The sequence below is a fragment of the Xyrauchen texanus genome, chromosome 36 (assembly GCF_025860055.1).
Source record: "Xyrauchen texanus isolate HMW12.3.18 chromosome 36, RBS_HiC_50CHRs, whole genome shotgun sequence".
Lineage (NCBI taxonomy): Eukaryota > Metazoa > Chordata > Actinopteri > Cypriniformes > Catostomidae > Xyrauchen > Xyrauchen texanus.
In genome coordinates this window covers 20281173-20295495 of record NC_068311.1, presented here as the reverse complement: position 1 = coordinate 20295495, position 14323 = coordinate 20281173, and the positions used below count along the sequence as shown (strand labels likewise).

The 14323-nt window shown below is 39.4% G+C and overlaps 1 protein-coding gene across 1 annotated transcript in view; it reads left to right on the top strand.

The window, feature by feature from the left end:
• Positions 1-14323, top strand: part of LOC127629922 (transcription elongation factor SPT5) — a 41882-nt gene that overhangs the window by 18805 nt on the left and 8754 nt on the right. Inside the window, exons 17-27 of the mRNA XM_052107236.1 lie at positions 1825-1980; positions 2113-2259; positions 6134-6280; positions 6396-6521; positions 6608-6683; positions 7208-7333; positions 7591-7693; positions 8206-8333; positions 8415-8520; positions 10502-10660; positions 10747-10915. Of these exons, the coding sequence (XP_051963196.1) occupies positions 1825-1980; positions 2113-2259; positions 6134-6280; positions 6396-6521; positions 6608-6683; positions 7208-7333; positions 7591-7693; positions 8206-8333; positions 8415-8520; positions 10502-10660; positions 10747-10915 (1443 nt within the window). The remainder of the gene's footprint in view (positions 1-1824; positions 1981-2112; positions 2260-6133; positions 6281-6395; positions 6522-6607; positions 6684-7207; positions 7334-7590; positions 7694-8205; positions 8334-8414; positions 8521-10501; positions 10661-10746; positions 10916-14323) is intronic.

Below are 14323 nucleotides of genomic sequence, written 5' to 3'. Positions count from 1 at the left end.
ATGCCTGAAAAGCTCCGCCGGAGGTGTGAGTTGAAGATTTCACGGACAGGGACCTCCTCCAAACGTTCCCAGTTCACCCGCACTACTCGCTTGGGCTTCCCAGGTCTGTCCAGAGTCTTTCCCCTCCCCCTGACCCAACTCGCCACCAGATGATGATCGGTTGACAGCTCTGTCCCTCTCTTCACCCGAGTGTCCAAAACATATGGCCTCAAATCCGACGACACGATTACAAAATCGATCATCGACCTTCGGCGCTCTGGTACCACATACACTTATGAGCATCCTTCTGTTCGAACATGGTGTTTGTTATAGATAATCCATGACTAGCACAGAAGTCTAATAACAAACATTAACTTGAGTTACTGTTTCACAGTAAAAATATTAAATAATATTACATTTATAGTAGGTGGCCTATACTGCATTCATACTGCTTTTTGTGGAAGCACTTCATAAAAATAAAAAATTAGTGACCCCGGCTGGTGGGGTTGTAATAGCTATTTTGTTTACGCAATCTGTTCAAGAAGTGTTTAAGGCAAATATCAATGAGCAAGAGTTATAGTGCACGTCCCTCCTTCATAAGTCTATTTCTCATCACCGAAACATTTAGTATCTCCACCGCAACAGGCCTTCAATTGTTGCGGTGAATGATAATGGTGTTGCGGAGGATGAGCGACCTTAAACATTCTTGCTAACTGTGGAAGCTAAATGAGGGTTAGCTAAACTTTCCCTCTCTTTTTAGATTTAGAACTTAATGGGGTATATAGTAATCAAAAATTTAAACGCCAACATTTTTTAAAACTTCACAAACTCATGTTTCAGTAATGAGAACTAAAAAGTTGTGTAGGTACTATGACAAACAAAATTTTAACTTTTATTTGGAGAGAAAAAATAAGAACTGCTTACCTGGTAATTGTGTTCACCATCTCAAAGAACACAAATCCAGTCATGGACACGTTGCGGTAATGAAACATTTCCCCTTAAATGTGGAAAAAACAACTAAATTGGCATTTATGATGTCATTTGAAATCATGTGCAAAATAGTACATGAAGAGATGTTTATAACTGTATCCTTCTTATTTTGATAGCATTTACTTTTCTCATCAAAATTTTTCATGACACCTCATATGTCTAATTTCGTGAGAATCACCCCGATGAATCTTGGCATTGTCGTTCTGGAATATGCCCGTGCTGGCAGTGAAGGAAAAAAATGCAAATGCATTTGTTTTTCATACTGTGACAGTGAAATGTCACTGTGGCTGTTATTCTGCTTTACTTATTTTGTGTTCCAGAAAAAAAAGTCATGAAGTGAGTAAAAGTATGAAACTTTTTCATTGTTAAAATACTTTCTTTCTTACTATCCCAGCTTAATATGCACAGACAACTATAAAGAAGACATTCGTAGGTTCATTTTATCAAACTCTAAAAAGTGTCTCTGTGGCACTCAAAAAATCCTGTTTGTTTTGAGCAACACGCTTGGAATCTACCCAACAAAGTTACTCAATGGCGTGAGTTGGGGATGGGACTATTTGAAGGTTTGAACAATAGCAGATGAGGGGCGTTATTCATTTTAAAATGTTGTTTATAGTTGCAATTCTTTCGGTTGCACTAGTGTTGCTTTAACTGAATTAAAAATCTCTGCCAAACATCTCCTGTGATGACATAACTATGATGATTTTTGGCTCAGTTTTGAAGCTTGGCTTTCTGGAAGGAAGCTTTTCATTAGAGTATGTCTACATGGTACAAGTATTTTTTTTTATTTTAAACTAAGAAGTATAATTAAAGCTCTGCTTGATTTGTCAAAGTACTGTCTTTGTCTTTGATTAGGACCCTCTTGAGTTTCCAGCTCATGAGTTGAGGAAGTACTTTCGTATGGGTGATCATGTGAAGGTTATCGCGGGGCGTTATGAAGGTGACACAGGTCTCATAGTCCGAGTGGAGGAGAATTTTGTCATTCTTTTCTCTGACCTCACCATGCATGAGGTAAGTTTCACCAACAAGCTTTATCCAGGATATTTATGTAAACCCTGAATAGAAAAACACAATATATTGCAATCAATGTTTGTGTGTTCTCTACATGTCTGATTATATACTGTATGTGTCGTTTTGTTCCAGTTGAAGGTCTTACCGCGGGACCTGCAGCTGTGCTCTGAGACTGCCTCAGGTGTGGATGCAGGAGGCCAGCATGAGTGGGGAGAGCTGGTACAGTTAGACCCCCAAACTGTGGGTGTTATCGTCAGGCTGGAGAGAGAGACCTTCCAGGTAAAATCTCAATGAAACCTGTAAGTTGAAGTGTAATTTCCCATAAACAGAATCTTATATTACACGTCTAGTGGATTTGATTTTTCTCAGCGATAGCATGATCCCGTTAAAGCTAGTCAGTTCATTCCGTGGCAATTTTGGGAACGCCCATAGGCAGATGTTTTATTTTCATGGAACTACAACTCCAATCGACTTGTATGGGGAGAGGCTGATTATTATGTATATGCTACCATACCATTTATCAGTAAGATATGACAACAGTGGTATAATAAATCATGCTGCTTTAGCTCCTATTGGGCAAAAACAATAAATTGTCCTAATAATGCGCACTCTAAATTAAAAAAAGACCCTGTGATGTCTTTTCCAGTAAGCATTGAATTTGCTCTTGTCAGTGAATTTACTGATGAAAATGTTACTTTAAGTTTTTGTCAATGATTACAAAGAGTAGATAAAAAAAACAAAGCATCATGATGATGATTACAGGATTTTATTTGAAATGTACTGTTGACAAAAATGTGACATACTACCGCAAGATATTAGTGCACTAACAAAATGTTATAGTTGGCTAAGGCTCTGGAATACTTTGTGCACTCAACCTTTAAAAAATACACTCTTTTGACCGTGAGCAACATGTAGTGATCATCAATGGACACCAATTGAAATGAACAAAAGTATGTGGTGATTTTTGATCACATGTCACTTAAGGTGTGTGTGTGTGTGTGTGTGTGTGTGTGTGTGTGTGTGTGTGTGCGCGCGTGCGTGTGTGTGTATCAGATGTCTCCTCCCTCCATCCTAGGGACATCAGCTAAAGAATTTCAATGTAACAGTATAAGAATGATACAAATAGGCCATTCAATAAATTAGAAATATGTAAATTGGAGGGAGTTGGACATCTGATTAATCTGAAGGATTTGTGAGATTCAACCTAACCTAGAGTACTTCTAGATTATCAACACAAAGAAGACACAATGTTGTAATAAAATAAGTTTTATTCACACAAAAAATAAACAAGAAAAACTTACAACTACTAAAATGCTAAAGGATGATATAAATGAATGGATAAATCAAGTGCAGAAGCCTGGCTTAAACCTTCAAATTAAACAAACTCAAAGATTATTTGCTAGACTTTCAATACACAGGTTATGCAATCAAATAAACAAAAGAATTCATAAACTGATAGATACACTAATGCCAAGGTCTCTGAAAAGAGGTTTGAAAGTGATATTTACGTTCAGCTTGATCGAGCGTTGAGTTCGGTGATGGAAATATTTTGTACTGTTGGTTCGTGCCTTGTTACAGTGGGGAAGGAGTTTCCGTTTCAACAGCCTTTGATATACAGATATGCAGACCTTATGTCGGCGCAAGTTTCTTTATCTGGAACACGCAGATGCACAAAAGGTTTAGTTTGCCTGAAACCTTGTCGCTGGTATTTACTTCAAACTTGCTGTTGCTATTGTCTCTTTTAGTGAGACTGGATACTTGCTCGGTCTTCTACTGTCTCTCTTGGATAAAAGACACAGAGTGTTGAAGCATTATTCTGTTATTTCCTCCTGACTTGTCTGCTGGGGACTTTTGGAATGTTAAGGTTATTGCCTGCTGGAATTTTGAAATGTTATTCTGTTAGTTCCTCTCATCGAGTGTGACCAGAATAAAGGTGTGACCGATTGTAAGTGTGCTTTACACCTTCCTGCTAAGGAGGAGATTCTGGTTTTGGCACCTTCCTGTTTCAGGGTCATGATTGGCTGCTGACATCAGAGGGGGGCACACGGTGTGGTCCACTCTCCCTTCTCTGTGTGGAATTCATTTGCATATTTTAAAGTACACAGTTTTTTTTTTCTTTATTTAATAAGAAATACAATTTACAGTTAGATCAGTGCCATTTAATTTATCTATGCATTATTTCTTTTCCAAACGACTTCCAAAATATTCTTGGCGTTGTTCTGAATGCATAGTCTATGATACTGAAAGATGATATATTACCAAGGCATTAGTTTGTAGAACTTCAATTTGTGTGCAGTATTGTGCTAATCAAACAACTGCAATTTACATAAACCGTTCTGTGAACAAACATGGAGTCGTTGTATTGCAGTGGGTGTCCCATTTTAGGAGATTTGTTTTTGTGGCTTCTTTGCTTCAGCTTTTGCCACATGGTAAGTTAACCTCCACATGCATGGATGTTGTATTTTTGCTTTGCTATACACATTGCATAATTTAAACGAATAAACCTATGGTTGCAGTGCCAACAAAAGTGCCTCTGGTAAGAGATATCTAAGTTTTTTTTTCATTAAACCTGTTTGGTTTAAAGAGTAGCATCTCTAGTTTCATTTGTTATGCTGCTTTAAAAAATCGGTTCATTTTCACATGTGTGGAAACTAGGGATGTCCCGATACAACTTTTTCCAATTCTCATATCGGAAATCTCAGTATTGGCCGATCCGATACCAGTGTTGTTTTTTTGCATAATCGGTATTTAATATCTTTACATTATTGTGTGGAAATAATTGGGAATACTCTTTTAATATGTAAAGAAACACAAACCTTTAACTATACATTATTTCAATATAAATGTAAAGCTTAATAAGAAACACTTTATTATTAACTAGTATACTGGATAATGTAGCAGCAAAATGAACAGTAAAGTCCAGATACAAAAAAAGAAAAGAAAAAAAAACTTTACTGGAATTAAAGGATTCAGATCTCTAATTTTGTTCAATTTAGTTGTAAGATATTAGTTCACTTTTCATTCACACAGCCACTTTTTGGAACTCATTCAACTTAAATATTATTATAATTTGTAAACAAATGATAATAATAATAGTAATATCTCAATCGTGCATGTTTCATCACTTCCGTCACAGCACTCCTTGAGTTCTGATTGCACACACCTGCATATCATTAGTGGCTAATCAAAGACTGCATATATAACCCGCTTTCACAGTGCAGTCTCGCTGTACACACATGTGGACATGAATTTTTAGGAAACCTATTTGCTCTATAAACTTTTTTTTTTTGCTTATTTATTAGGTTCTACTAGTTACAAATCAAAAAGAGACATGGAAAATGCATAAAGCAGTCATGTGGGGGTCTCAGGAGTTTAATGCTGCTTCGAGAGGTCTTTAGGAATTTTTATGGTCTTTCCCAACTCTGGTCTTAGGGCAAACCTTAGGATGGGGGGTTTGAGAGGTTACTGAGAAACAACTCGTGGACCATTTTTTTTTTCTTTTCTGAGGTGTCTGGTAGTTGTCCGAGCCGCTTATCTGATGGCTGCTTGACAACTGTTTGTGTTGGTCCACCACGATCCAATAAAAAAGTAGCTACTTTTCCTTGCCTTGACAGTTAGGGAGGGGCTTTGCCATAAACTGAGATTGCTGGAATGTCATCTGACTGTTCACCACAAACACGTTCGATACATGCTCCCTACAAATGGTTTGTTATACTCTTTTAGTACACTTAATGGATGAGGACTGTCTGCATGTGGAAAAACTGGGCCATATCCGGACAGTCCACACAGACTGCTAATGACGATATTTGCTTCATGCATATTGTGCCGATCCAGAATTTGGATAACCAAAGTATGCTTCAGCCTTAAAATTGTATGCCTTTTTAGTCAGTCAAATGGACTAAAATGAACAAATGACATGACAAAATATTGTCTAAATCGAAGACATTTTCATCAAAAGACAATAAGATTAATACATAACTCCTGTGTGAAGATTAACACTGTCAATGTGGTGATTGGACTTACCTAAGGTGGGACATTTATTCCTTTTAGAGCCATATTGAGCATTGTGATTTCTCACATGAATTTTTCTACAAGTGGTCCACCTCTCCCTTATAGTAACACTGTGTTCTGTTTTAAAATGGCTAATTTTTAGGTTCTGAACATGCACGGGAAAGTTTTAACTGTGCGGCATCAGGCAGTGAACCGGCGGAAGGACAACCGCTTTGCTGTTGCTCTTGACTCGGAGCAAAACAACATCCATGTGAAAGATATTGTGAAAGTCATCGATGGACCTCATTCGGTAAATACTAGAGAAGAATGGGAAAGTCTAACAAATGCATTGGAGAAAGTTAATAATTTACTTTGGATTTATGACATCTACTCTCTCATCCACGAATGTGTTCTGTGTTTGTTAGGGCCGTGAAGGTGAAATTCGTCATCTCTTCAGAGGCTTTGCTTTTCTTCACTGTAAGAAGCTAGTTGAGAATGGCGGCATGTTTGTCTGTAAGACACGCCACCTCGTTCTAGCAGGAGGCTCAAAGGTAGGCCCTGTCTTACTCCATCTGGGAACAAAGCATATTTTCTCTGAATTTCCCTAGATTAAGTTTGTTCCCTCTTGTTCCCAAAGCCAAGAGACGTGACCAATTTCACAGTAGGAGGGTTTGCTCCAATGAGTCCACGGATCAGCAGCCCAATGCACCCAGGTGGAGGTGGTGAGTCATATCCATTATGTGAAATCCAAATTTAACCTATGTGCTTTCCTAATTCATTTTCTTGGTCTTATTTTACACAATTCATCAGTGCACATTATTTAAAAAAGAAATGTGTTCGTAATCTTTAATCAAAATATAATTTCTTGATCCACCTTTTCGGCTGATGTCACCTAGCGTGCACTTGATCTCCAGCATCAACACCCCGTTAAAAAAATGGGCATTCGTTGAGCTGTCATCATAAGGCACTTAACCAGAGGTTTATTCAGCATACTGTCGCTTTAATGTTTTGAAAGCATTTTGGCAACAATAAAAATGTACTAATAATGTGTCTCTTTGCCATCCCCCTTGTGACTATATTTGATTATCTCTGTTTGATTCTGCACCTCATATGTGACTGTTTATTTCAGTTGAGGTTTTGAATTTGATCAAAGGTCCCATTTTGTATTTTGGACTTGGTGTCATCATGTGTTGTTTGATATTTTGTTCAGGTCAACAGCGAGGTGGTGGAGGAGGAGGAGGAGGAGGAGGAGGTGGTGGTGGAGGTGGTGGTGGTGGAGGTGGAGGCATGGGCCGGGGCCGTGGACGACGAGACAATGATCTCATTGGCCAGACTGTCCGTATATCCCAGGGACCATACAAAGGTAGGTGGGGCGGTGATGTCTGGGTGCATTTTGTGTTTTCACATAACGTCTATCCCCCAGAATTTCCTAACATATATATATACAGGAATAGATTTGTAAAATCAGGATATTTACATTTGAAATTCACTTATTTTTTTCTATGTCCTGGACTCCCATAAGTCACAGGTTTACTCTGAATCATTTTCACGGAGGTGGATATGCAAGTTTACAATGTACAATTTTTCTTCTAATTATAAAACCTTTGCTTATGTCTACAGGCTATATTGGAGTGGTGAAGGATGCCACAGAATCAACAGCTAGGGTAGAGCTCCACTCAACCTGCCAGACCATCTCTGTGGACCGCCAGCGTCTTACAACTGTGTATGTTATCAGTTGGCCTTCACAGAATCTGTGCCTGCAGATTTCTGCAGAATTAAAATGCCTTGGATACATCCCCTGCTACCTGTTATTTTTTATATCAATGTGGGCTTAGTAGTTATCACTCTCAACAAGTGTTGTTTTGCAGTTCCTCCTCATAACACTACAGTCAATTTATGCAGGTTTGTGGCGTGAACTATGACAAACAATACATGTCAACCATAGGAGTATTATGTTAGAACTCTCTGACTGCGGAATTTAACACTTCAAGATTCATGGAGCGTATTCACATGTGATAGCAGCACACCTCATAGACATGTATATAATCTATGTATAGGATATTTAGGATCTCTGTCCTTTTGGAAAGGTTTTTGGCGTATCTGTCAATCTAGTTTTTTTTTTGACTGCCTTATAAAATGAGTTTCTCTTTAGTTTTTAACTTTATAAGTGTTCTTTCTTGAATATGCTAAAGACCTACTTTTTTTATACATCTATCATTTTGTTTTATGAATCAGAGGTGCCAAGCGACATGGAGGAATGAATTCCACCTATGGGCGAACCCCAATATATGGCTCTCAGACACCCATATATGGAACTGGCTCACGTACCCCCATGTATGGTAGCCAGACACCTATCCATGATGGTAAGAAAACTGATCTAAGACCTTAGTGCTATTTGCCTGTTATTTCTTTTTTTTTTTTTACCTGTCTTTGATCCTTTACAGGAAGCCGAACTCCTCATTATGGCTCTCAGACTCCAATTCATGATGGGAGCAGGACGCCCGGTCAGAGCGGCGCATGGGACCCCAGCAATCCAAACACACCATCCCGGTAAGAAGCAGAGAGATGTGGACTCAGTTCAAAAACCTAGCAAGCTACATAGGCAGCTGCCTTCTAAAATAGCATGGTGGCTGAAATAGAGACTTATATGTGTCTGATTTGGAATGCCCTACAAAGGCAGCATACAAATGCATCATACATATAGGGCTTCTCACATGAGGCTCAACTCAAAATTGACTCCCAATAGTTTAGACATTAGCACGTTGCTATGCTAACTAAGTGTTAATGTAAGAAGCATAAATAGACACACACAAATATGGGGTAAAATAGGATAAAAATAATTAATTTAGCCAACTTGTTGTTTTTTTTATCAATACTTTTCGGTATTGAATGTATTATGTGCATATTGTCACTTCATCCATCACATTAGATTGTTTGTATTTTTTATTTTATTGAATGAATGTGGTGCTGCATAAAAATTTGGCCTAATTATTATGTCTTAAAAGCCAGAATAATAATTTAATCTGTTTTCATCAGGGCTCTGCCTATGAATGCCCTAAATTGCTGTTTTGATTGGCAGCTCAATAGGTTTTGAAACCGCAATATACACAATACTATACATTTAGCACCAGGTTCTCCACAAACGTGTGGTGCATGATGGGAGAGGGGAAGCACTCATTTGGCAACACCCTGGCCCTGTATTGAACTGCTCTACTCACTGTGCCCTCATGGGCCAGCTGTTCCGGGCCAATCAGAGTCCCGCGTATCACGTATCGTTATGTTGAGGGGGGATTATGACTTAAGATTGGTGCACACTGTATGATTTATAATAGTCCTCTACGATTGTTGCTTCAGACTGTACGATATGAACGCATTGATGTCCCCATGGCACACTGTGCGATGTCATGTCAGACTGCACGATATACATCATAGCCGACTGTCGTCCCAATCAGTGAACGTGACTCACATTACGAGAGTGTGGTGGAAAATTTTCCCACCACGGAGAAGCATTTTTTTTATCTCTCTGAAAGTCAGGACATCAGCATTTCCATTGCTCCAATACAACTCCATCACGAGCATAGGCTAACATTTACAAGAAAGATGGATTTTGTCAAATAGGCCTGTAATAAGACAGCCTGATCACAAATACAGAAATTTCAGATGTTGAGACTGAACGTGAGTGCGGGAGGTAGCCTAAAGTAATAATGAGCTACCACAAGCAAATATTAATTGTGTAAATAAAAAGACTTGTGGCATGAAAAATTACAACCTTCTCTGTTCACATTGGAGAAAACAAAAAAAATTGGGTTTTAGTACGTCTTTCTCTTTTAGATTAGTAACTTATAGGCCACGCAAAAGTTCGAAAATTCAAAAAGGCTGATAATATATTATGCTTCCAAATACCCTATGGATGATGCATAAACATGACATAGATTTCTATTATTGTATCCAACTGTATTTGCTGATTTGGATAAAACATCCCATATATAATAACAATAGCAGTCACACTATATGGCTGCGATGCTAAATTTCAGACACTGCCCAAATTCGTAGGAGGCTGAAGATCATCGCAAAGGCTATTAATCGACCATCTGTGAACATGTCACACTGAACGTTGTCAGATTGCCGATTTTGCCCTGTGACGAGAGAAATCCTTTAGGATTCCTGAAATTTGTCTCAGATGGCAGAATCATGGCCAAAATCGCACAGTGTGCCCCCGCCTTTAGAGGTGTTCAGACATAATTCACAGATGGTAGCATCGCACAAGTGGCTCTTCAGCCAAGTACACGCACCATATTTCTGAACATGCGGTTCCTCTCTTACTGAGCAGGATTACTATTGCAACAACACATCATCAGTAGAGTAAAACTAACCTATCTCACAACAATCTAATCCCAGCTCACATTCCCTATTAGTGGGTGAACAATCCTAAGTTTGGTGAATTCTGCTTCTCAATGATGGGAAGAGCCGACATCGAAGCAACGTTGCTATGAATGCTTGGCCACTCAACACAGTTTTCTTTCATTTTCAGACCTGAGGATGATTTTGAGTTTGCCTTTGATGATGAGCCATCTCCATCTCCTCAAGGCTACGGTGGCACACCCAACCCTCAGACTCCTGGCTACCCAGAAGTGCCCTCTCCACAGGTCAACCCACAGTACAATCCTCAAACTCCTGGGACCCCTGCAATGTGAGAGATCTTTCATATGCTCATCTCATTCTATGACCCATTTTGAGAGCATCTTTAACTCATCTGGGTCTATGTTTGCACATCAGGTACAACACCGACCAGTATTCCCCATATGCTGCACCATCTCCGCAGGGATCCTACCAGCCCAGTCCCAGCCCACAGAGTTACCACCAAGTGGCCCCAAGCCCAGTGGGATACCAAAACACACACTCGCCCGCCAGTTACCACCCCACCCCCTCACCCATGGCCTACCAGGTATACATTTAGTTTAGGGATGGGCATTTCCAGTAATTTTGTAGTCAAGTATTCTAACAATGAAAAATTAGAGTAATCGATTACTTGAAAAGGTGCACTCAGTAACTTTTATCTTTGTCTCATCTTGGACGTACACTGACACCTAGTGGCTTGGATGCAATAGTTTTCAGTGTCAGATGCCATTGTAGAAATGTAGTATTCACAGTCAGCCATGATTATTTTATAGGGGTCATGAAATGCTCTTTTATTTATATTATATATGTGTGTGTGTATGTGTGTGTATAGATACATACATATATACACAAAAGTGAGTACACCCCTCACATTTTTGTAAATATTTGATTATTCCTTTTCATGTGACAACACTGAAGAAATAATTCTTTGCTGCAATGTAAAGTAGTGAGTGTACAGCTTGTATAACAGTGTAAATTTGCTGTCCCCTCAAAATAACTCAACACACAGCCATTAATGTCTAAACATCTGGCAACAAAAGTGAGTACACACCTAAGTGAAAATGTCCAAATTGGGCCCAAAATGTCAATATTTTGTGTGGTCACCATTATTTTCCAGCACTGCTTTAACCCTCTTGGGCATGGAGTTCACCAGAGCTTCACAGGTTGCCACTGGAGTCCTCTTCCACTCCTCCATGACGACATCATGGAGCTGGTGGATGTTAGAGACCATGTGCTCCTTCACCTTCCATTTGAGGATGTCCCACAGATGCTCAATAGGGTTTTGGTCTGGAGACATGCTTGGCCAGTCCATCACCTTCACACTCAGCTTCTTTAGTGGTTGTCTTGGAGGTGTGTTTGGGATCGTTATCATGCTGGAATACTGCCCTGCGGCCCAGTCTCCAAAGGGAGGGGATCATGCTCTGCTTCAGTATGTCACAGTAAATGTTGGCATTCATGGTTCCCTCAATGAACTGTAGCTCCCCAGTGCCGGCAGCACTCATGCAGCCCCAGACCATGACACTCCCACCGCCATGCTTGACTGTAGGCAAGACAAACTTGTCTTTGTACTCCTCACCTGGTTGCCACCACACACGCTTGACACCATCTGAACCAAATAAGTTTATCTTGGTCTCATCAGACCACAGGATATGGTTCCAGTAATCCATGTCCTTAGTCAGCTTGTCTTCAGCAAACTGTTTGCGGGCTTTCTTGTGCATCATCTTTAGAAGAGGCTTCCTTCTGGGACGACAGCCATGCAGACCAATTTGATGCAGTGTGCGGCGTATGGTCTGAGCACTGACAGGCTGACCCCCCACCCATTCAACCTCTGCAGCAATGCTGGCAGCACTCATACGTCTATTTCCCAAAGACAACCTCTGAATATGATGCTGAGCACGTGCACTCAACTTCTTTGGTCGACCATGGCGAGGCCTGTTCTGAGTGGAATCTGTCCTGTTAAACCGCTGTATGGTCTTGGCCACCGTGCTGCAGCTCAGTGTCAGGGTCTTGGCAATCTTCTTATAGCCTAGGGCCATCTTTATGTAGAGCAACAAATATTTTTTTAAGATCCTCAGAGTTCTTTGCCATGAGGTGCCATGTTCAACTTCCAGTGACCAGTTTGAGGGAGTGTGAAACCGATGACACCAAATTTAACACACCTGTTCCCTATTCACACCTGAGATCTTATAACACTAATGAGTCACATGACACCGGGGAGGGAAAATGGCTAATTTGGCCCAATTTGAACATTTTCACTAAGGGTGTACTCGCTTCTGTTGCCAGCGGTTTAGACATTAATGGCTGTGTGTTGAGTTATTTTGAGGGGACAGCAAATTTACACTGTTATACAAGCTGTACACTCACTACTTTACATTGTTGCTAAGTGTCATTTCTTCAGTGTTAGATATAATCAAATATTTACAAAAATGTGAGGGGTGCACTCACTTTTGTGAGATACTGTAGGTGTGTGTGTATGTGTATATTAGATTTATTATGTTCCCTGAGGTCCACTGATAAAGTTAGTAAAGGATTCTTTTTTTTTTTTTTTTTTTTTTTTTTGCAATAGTCATAATTTAGTAATATATGATTATTTTCCACCCTGTCTCTAGCTCTCTGTCTGAAACGCTCAGTTTTAGCCTAGGCACCTCCTTTAAACTTCAGTGTAAATGGACACTGTTATGATTGTCTAACATTGTGCAGCCTCTCGAATAGAGCCACTTTTGAAACTCAATCGGAAGAAAATTAATAGACTTCAAAACATTATATAACTATATTTCGGGGTTTACACTTAACGCACATCTAACACATTGCATCCAAATTAAACTGTTCATCTCAAGCACAGCTGGTATCACCCCCTGTCTATACCAGACGCGAGCGTCAAAAGCAATAGAACCCATTATAATCTATGCTGTCTACCATGGAAGCGTCCGTGCCAGTGAGTTGCATTGCACCGTTTGTAAACCGATGTCACATTCCATTTTGCGCTGCTACTGCCAACAACACAAATAAACAGTTTAGAAAGTTTGTGTCGATGCATCTTGTGTAGAGCGCCTCAAGCCACTGCATTGGGTCGCATCAACAAGTACTTCTAGTGTAAACGGGGTGTCAGCACCATAAACTATCAAACGGACATGACATGAAATATTTATGAATGAAACGGTTTGCTCAGTTTTTGCGATTTGTGTGCAAGTGTTTTTAACTGCCCAATGCTTCAATAACAGTTCCTTTGCAAAGCTTGAATAGTATTTTGACTGGTATGATTTGAGCCAAACATACAATCCACTCTAAAATAGGCAGAGGACTCGCATTCATATCCATATTCCAGTATTATATCATGATTTCATACACAAAAAACTAAAAATAGTACAGATCGGCAAAAAAACGTGTCCATGATGAAGAAGAGGCAGCAGCTGAATGAAAAGTCCAGTTTACACTGCCTCAACAAACCCAACAGACACCAAAATTGTAAAGTTGTCTGTTGTGTTTAGAATGTTGAGAAACAACTGTCGTGCTCATACTGATCAAGAAAACACCAACAAGCTTGCATCTTTGCTTGTCGTTGTTCGCGTTTGAAGATGACTGACAAGAAAGAGGTTGCGAATGAAGCCAAACATGCACAATTTTATATAGAAATATAAGATGTGATTAATGAAACTTTTAGCATGTAGTTTGGCTATAACCTATTAAACACCACTATGTTTCTTGTTTTCTGGGAACTTATTTATTCAGAGAGTTCTGTTGGAGTACAGCAATCCAGCTCAAAAAAAGCAATAACAATTTTTTTCTGATCTTAGTAAAGATGACATTATGAGCAGTTCTTTTCACTTTTATACTAATGTTATCATGTGTGTAATCGCCATCAAATGTTTAAGTGACTGATAATCATTTGCCTCGATTCTGATTTCATTCTCCACAGTTTTCAAACAAATGACTGTAATTTAGTAATTCTTTTATG